The 6,796-nt window shown below is 51.2% G+C and overlaps 1 protein-coding gene across 3 annotated transcripts; it reads left to right on the top strand.

Moving 5' to 3' along the window:
* The first annotated feature begins 407 nt into the window (after positions 1-407).
* On the top strand, positions 408-5,712 carry LOC130266977 (uncharacterized). Of its 3 annotated transcripts, XR_008843027.1 has the most exons (6): positions 408-1,639; positions 2,964-3,088; positions 3,603-3,712; positions 3,823-4,065; positions 4,245-4,352; positions 5,462-5,712. XR_008843027.1 is itself a non-coding variant. In XM_056516227.1 (5 exons), the coding sequence occupies exons 1-3, from the start codon at positions 1,031-1,033 to the stop codon at positions 3,691-3,693; spliced, it is 825 nt and encodes a 274-aa protein (XP_056372202.1). In that variant the 5' UTR covers positions 1,006-1,030; the 3' UTR covers positions 3,694-3,712; positions 3,823-4,352; positions 5,462-5,712. The 3 variants fall into 3 exon arrangements, 1 of the variants encoding a protein (XP_056372202.1); XM_056516227.1 differs by having other exon boundaries at positions 1,006-1,639; positions 3,823-4,352; XR_008843028.1 differs by having other exon boundaries at positions 1,062-1,639; positions 2,964-3,712; positions 3,879-4,065.
* The last annotated feature ends 1,084 nt before the right edge of the window (positions 5,713-6,796 follow it).

The raw sequence follows: 6,796 nt of genomic DNA, 5'->3' as shown, positions 1-6,796 counted from the left end.
CACCCTGGGCACCTAAAAAATGAAGAAATGAAGAGGATCCAGACTAGCAGGAAAAACAACAGAGGTAGAATGCAACACTCCAAGAATACACAGTATCTTTTTAGTTTATCAAAAGCTCGCTGGCAGCGCCGGAGCGGCGGGTTTGGGGGGTGCCGGGGGAACCTCAGCGCGGGGAAATCCCCGCACCGCCCTCCCGCGCACGGCCGGCGGCACGGGAGCCCCGGCAGCAGCCCGGAGCAGCAGCGGCAGCGCCGTGCTCGGCCCCAGCGCCCGCCCCGATGCCGCCGGGTGCCCGAGCCCCACATTCCGCCCGCCGAGGGAGCGGCGGCAACGCTTGGACGAGATCGGCTGCCGGCACCGGCAGCAGTCGAAGCGGAAGCCCTGTCACGTTAGCGACCGCACGGCAGCGGCCCGGGCTCCGCCCACGGCCCCGCACGTCATCGGGTCGGCCCCCCCCGCATCACAGCCGCGGCCACGCCCCCCGCGTTGCAGTGACGGCCACGCCCCCGGCGTCACTGCCGCGGCCCCGACCCTCCCGTCACGGCCGCGGCCCGCCCCCCCCGCGTCACCGCCTCGCCACGCTCCCGCGCGTCATAGGGTCGGCCCGCCCCTCCATGTCATCGGGTCACCCTGTCGGCCCGACCACTTTAATCGGGGCCGCAAAAACTGTCCCCTATCACACGGCAGAATGGCCGCCGACATACTGTCCGGCAACACGTGACTATGTAGTCGCAGGCACACTTGTCCAGCACCACGCGGCCGCGTTGGAGATGCCATATTTACCTAAAAACACGTGGCGGGCAAGGGCGCGGCCATATTAAACCGAAAGCACGTGGCGGTCACGGGCGTCGCCATTTTGAACCGGAACGCGTGGCGAAAACGGGCGCCGCCATGTTGTACGGAAGAGGGTGGCAAGCACGGGCGCCGCCATGTTGTACGGAAGAGGGTGGCAAGTACGGGCGCCGCCATGTTGTACGGAATAGGGTGGCAAGCACGGGCGCCGCCATTTTGAACCGAAAGCAGCACCCCGATGCATCCAAGCGCCGGGAATGGAGGCGGAATACCGTGCCAAGAGCGCGGGGTCGGTCGGCGTCCACCGCTGCCAGCGTCGGGTAAGGTTCAGGCAGGAGATAAGAAGGATGCCTTTGTGAGGGGCGAGGGCCCGAAGGGAACCACAAGAAACACGGCAGCCGACCGGACGTGTCTTCGGCCACAACAAAGATGGCGACCGACCGGAAGTGGCTGCGGCCACAACAAAGATGGCCGCAAGAAAGGGCGGGAAATGAAGGACCAAGGTCCGTGTTTGGGCTGCCTGCCCGCGCCCCGAGCCGTTCTCCGCGGCATTGCCAGGCGTGCGGACACGGGCCGTGCGCCCAGCGGCACCGCGGGCACGCCGGAGCCCGGCGGGCGCCGGCAGGCAGCTGCGGCACGCCTCTCTCTGCCGGGCTCCGCCTCAGGAACGACCCTTCCCGTCTCCAGTCTGTGTTCCCTCCCGGCTCCCCTCCCGCCCGGGGAAACGGAGGAAAACACAAATAACATCGAGGAAGAAAGAACAGCCTGCAGAGCTGCCCGAGCCATCGCCCTGCCCGCAGCCGGGAGCAGCCAGCAGGAGGAGGCAGCTGCTTTCTCAGCCAGAAAGGTGAGAGGTGCGGGAGGGGGTTTCTACCTTTGTCCTCTCTTCTGCCTCCTGTCGCCTGTGTCTGCGGGGCTGGGGAACTTCTGGGCTGCCCCCGTGGAGCAGCTGCAGTCGTTCTTTGGGGGGTGAGGAAAAAAGGCTGAGGGGGACAAGGGGTGGAGACTCGGGGGCTCCCATGTCCTTTGGGGCACCCCAAGGTCCCGAGGAGAGGGAGCCACGCTGCCGTGAAGGAGCAGGTGAGTGGAGAATGGCGGGGGTGTTGCCGGGTGCCGTCCCCCAGAGGGACCCAATGGTGCCAGAACATTCACAGGGAGGGCTGGGTGTAGGAGACAATATAAATATGAAAAATACCTAACTATAGCTTAAATAAATGTTTTATTGGTTTTATTTGGTTAGAGGTAGGATTTTTATAAATAACATAAATATAATTAATATAAGCAAATATAAATGTACAAATATACAATATATACAAACATAAAACTAAAAATATATCTAAAACTAAAACTAAAACTATGTATAAATGTATGTACGTGTAAATATATATATAAGTATAGAATATAAACAAATAAAAGTATATATGTAGGATATAATATAAATAGTATCATACATGTTATGGTGTACCATATACATAATATATAAATTACAGATATAAATATGAGATACATATATTTTAAAAAATATATATTTTTATATATTATATAAATAATTATATATATAAAAATATAATTTATATATTATTTATTTATATATTTAAATTACATATATATATTTATTTAAAAAATTTGAAATATATTTAAAAAGAAAGGGTTTTTTGGTTTCTATTTGGTTAGTGGCTGAGCTTTTTTAATAAATAATATTAAAAAATATAAACGTACAAATATATGTAAGGATATATTTATATACATAAACTAGAAATTAATTTTTGTAATATGTGCATAATTATGTGCATAATAAATTATAAAAGTGTAGTATATATGTTATAATGTAAATTGCATTGTAAATTTATTGAACAATATATGTAATATATATAATATCAAATATGAAAAGGAGTAGAAATTAAATATTAAAAATAGGTGTAAGTTTTCTGTATTTAAAGGGGTTTTTTTTTTTTGTTTTTATTTGGTCAGGGGTAGGGAGTTTTTTAGTTGTGGTCGGGCTTTTTTTGGGGCATTTTGTAGGATTGGGACTCTCCTTTTTGCCCCGGGAGCTCGAGGCTGGCCCGAGCCTGTGGCCTCTCCCGCAGGTGAGTGTGACACGGTAGAGAAGGGAGCCAGGCAGTGCTCTGGGACTTTGAATCTACCCAACTGTTTTCCAAATGTATTTGCAGAGATTCAGCTGTGGGGAAGCTGCAGAGAAGGCTGCCTGGCACAGCCCCCCAGAATGGGCCTCCCCCGACTGGGCTCCCGCAGAGGATGGGGCAGTTGCAGCCCCCTGTCATTCCTGTGAGATTTGGTAAGTCTGGGGAGGGGTTTCCTGACTGTCCCTGTCTCCAAGCGAGCCGTGCCTCGTTGTCCAGAAGCCCTGCCTGGGCAGCCCGGCCCGGCACAGCTCCATTCCCTCTCCCGGGCTCACCGGAGGGATGCAGAGCCACCAAAGTGCGGGTCAGGCTGGAAAGGGGACGGTGGGGCCTGCGGCCACAGCAGGGGGAAGGACAGGAGGCAAAGCCTCTCGACCAGCCCTGGGCCCAGCCTGCCCAGGAGAAGCTTCCGAGAGGCGCCGGGGCTCTCGTTTGCCCGGAAAGCTGCAGCCGTTGGGGCAGGTCTCGGGCTGTGACCCAGCCCCTGCAGCACTGCAGAGAAAAGGGGCACGTGATGGCCCACGGGGTCGGCTGCAGTCCTTAAGAGCAGTGCCTGCTTTCACCACTGCCTTTTGCTGCCTGCAGAGATCTGTGCTGAGGGTTGGCAGCTCCTGCTGGGGCAAGAGCTGCATCTTCCAAGAGGCAAAGCTGCAGCATCTTCCTCCCCAGGGACTGTCTCCATGCAGGAAGCAGCACAGGGGACTGGCCGAAGGGCTCGGGCTGGGACACGGCCCCAACAGGAGCAGCCCTGGCACACTGACACGGGAGGATGAGCCCAGGTGAGGAGCACGGGCCCAGCGTGGCACCAAGACAGGCATCTCCTGTGGGTTATGTGGGGCTGTGCTGTGCACCCTGGGGGTGCTGACTGACCCCCTTTGTGCCGAGACAGAGGAGATGCTGCTGCACCACGTCCCCAGGAGAGCCCCTGCCTCCTTCTGCTCTCAGGGATGGGACTGGGAGACGCCTCCACGCCGAGAGTGGCACTTGGCATGGCTTCAGTCCCCAGTGGAAGAGGCTGGGCTCCCCGCTGCCCAGAGCTCCTGGTTAGGGACACCCACGCCTGCGCCTGGCTCAGAGTCCAGGGTGCACTCAGTCCGGATCCAGCCTCGAGACGTTCCTGCTGCAGCTGCAGGTGAGCTCAGCTCTCCCTCAGGGACACCTGTGCCTGTAACAGCTCCAGCCCATGGAGCCCCTGCACGAGAGCTGTTCCTGGTTCTCACAGCTCCTGCTCCTGCACCCCTTGCTCACTTACTGCTCAGGATATCTGAGGGCCCAGGTGATTTCTGTTCCTTCTGCTTGTTTCACTTGCAGGTGTTTCCCAGTCCAGCTTGCTGAACCTCCAGCTCTGACTGTTCTTCCTTCCAGCTCTGGCTCTGAGATGCTGCACTTGATGGCTGCTCCAGTTCCTTCCAGCTCTGGGTAAATAACTGGTGTCTCTTGTGTAATCTGTGTCCGTGTTCTGTCGTTTGTGTCCATCTGTGTTACCTGTGTCACATCTCCATGCTTTATCAGCATCCTTCCAAGCCATGGTAGCCAGACTCTACTCGCAACAGGTTCGTGCTGGTGCTCGCTGAGTTTGGGGAAATTTGGGGGATTTTGGGCTGTTTTGAAATAATTTTTAAAGAGTTTTTTAGATTTTATTGGGGGAATTTTTGAGGGTTATTTTGAGGTGGGGGGGATTTAGGGGTTTTTAAAAGGATTTTTGGAGGAATTTTGGGATTTGTTTTTTTTAATTTTAAAATTTTTAGGGAATTTTTAAGGGGTTTTTGGGAATTTTTAGGGGTTTTTAAAGGGGATTTTAAAGAGATTTTTTTGGGGATTTTGGGGGTTTTTAAAGAATTTTAAAGGTTTTTTTTCAGTTTTATTGGGGGAATTTTGGGAGTATTTTGGGGGAGTTAAGGGTTTTTAAAAGGATTTTTGGAGGAATTTTGGGATTTTTTTTGGGATTTTAAAGGGATATTTTAGGGAAATTTAAAGGGTTTTTGGATACTTTTTAGGGTTTTTTTTCTAGGGGATTTTAAAGAGGTTTTGGAGCTTTTAGGGGATTTGGAAGGGTTTTTTTAGGGGATTTTAAAGAGGTTTTTTTTGGATTTTAGTGGAGCTTCGAGGGGTCTTAAAGGGGAATTTTGGGGCTTTTTTGGGATTTTTTTTTAGGTTTTTTGAGGGGTTTGAAGGTTTTCTTAAGGTATTTGTTAGAGGTTTTTAAAGAGTTTTTTGGGGATTTTGAAGTATTTTGGGGGGATTGGGGAAGGTTTTTGGGGATTTTTAGGGGTTTGTGATTTTTTGGGGAAATTTCTGTGCGGTTTGGGATTTTTGTAAGGGTAAATTTGAAAGCTTTTTCGGTTTTTTGGTCGGGTTTGTGTGGTTTCTTTTTTTTTTTCTTGTTTTTGGCCTTTTTTTATTTGAGGGGCTTTTTGGTTTTTTGTTTTTCTGTTTTTTCAGGATTTTAAAATGTTTTAAATGGATTTTTTTTAAATTTTCAACTATATTTTCAATTTCCCCCCCCCTCCCCGAATTTCCCTTTCCAGGTTGGTTTTTTCAAGCGCCACTACAAGGAGATGCTGGAGGGCACCAAGACCCCCGGGGTGCCCCAGGACTGAGTGAGAGGAGCCCAAAAATTTTGGGCACCCCATCCCCCCAAAATATTAAATTCACATGGAAGCTTCCCCTGTATTTGTGTGGAGTTTTTTGAAATTATTTTGGAATTTTTTAGGGGGGGTTTTGGGAAACTGGGGAGGAGGAAACACTAAAAAATAAAAAAATAAATTTAAAAAGGATTTGGGAAAAAAATTGGGGAATTTCACCACAAAAATGTGAAGAGAGCCCCAAAAATCCACACGGGATGAGGTGGTTTTAGCCAAAATCAAAGATTTGGCCCCAAAATCTCCCCAAAGTGGGAGATTCCTCCTAAAAATCCACCTGTGACACCCGAGTTTCACCCAAAACCCATGCTCATGTCTGCTGATCCATCGCTCTGGGCTCAAATAGTCGTGCCTGAGATCTGGGGGTGCTCCTGTACCTGGTTGTGTCCACAAGCGGGATAGGGGGGCGACTATGGCTGCACTACCGGGCTGTGTCCCACTCCTGCCTGGCAATCCATTGCTCTGGGCACCGTTGCTCATGCCCAGGGCAAAGGACCCTAAACCGAACCCCGCGCCTCGGGATACGCGACTGCCGCGCGTGTCACGTGCTTTTGCTACTACATACCTATTGGTCAAGCAGTCTTCTGTGGTACATAGCCGTGATGCAGAGAACTCAGTTCTAAGTGTAGTGCAAAGTGAGAACTACTGTGTGCTGTGCATGCTTTCTCCTTAGCGTTCTGTACACTGCAGTGCTCGTCCCTATGCAGAACTTACAGAGTGCACGGTACGCTTCCAAGGAGCAGGGCATTCTCGTATGGTACAGAGACTTGGACAGAAAAGTGCACACGCCAGGCGTGTTTTGGCCCTAGCTAGCAAAACCCTAGCAGCAGAGTGTTCTGTGTTAGCAGGAGACGACACTTTACCTCGCCTAGAGAGATATCGCCGCAGGATACATAGCGCGAAGAAGGAGGCTGCAGAGCACTGGAGAGTGCACTTGGCAGCTAATCGCTTGTCAGTGACTAGAAGCATGAAGCAGGATCAACGTCAGCTTGCTTTGCTACTACATAGCCATTCGCCAAGCAGTCTTCTGTGGTACATAGCCGTGATGCAGAGAACTCAGTTCTAAGTGTAGTGCCAAGTGAGAACTACTGTGTGCTGTGCATGCTTTCTCCTTAGCGTTCTGTACACTGCAGTGCTCGTCCCTATGCAGAACTTACAGAGTGCACGGTACGCTTCCAAGGAGCAGGGCATTCTCGTATGGTACAGAGACTTGGACAGAAA

This window comes from Oenanthe melanoleuca, unplaced genomic scaffold (genome assembly GCF_029582105.1).
Source record: "Oenanthe melanoleuca isolate GR-GAL-2019-014 unplaced genomic scaffold, OMel1.0 S409, whole genome shotgun sequence".
NCBI lineage: Eukaryota > Metazoa > Chordata > Aves > Passeriformes > Muscicapidae > Oenanthe > Oenanthe melanoleuca.
Note: the sequence above shows the minus strand (reverse complement) of the source record. Positions and strands in the feature narration are given on the sequence as shown.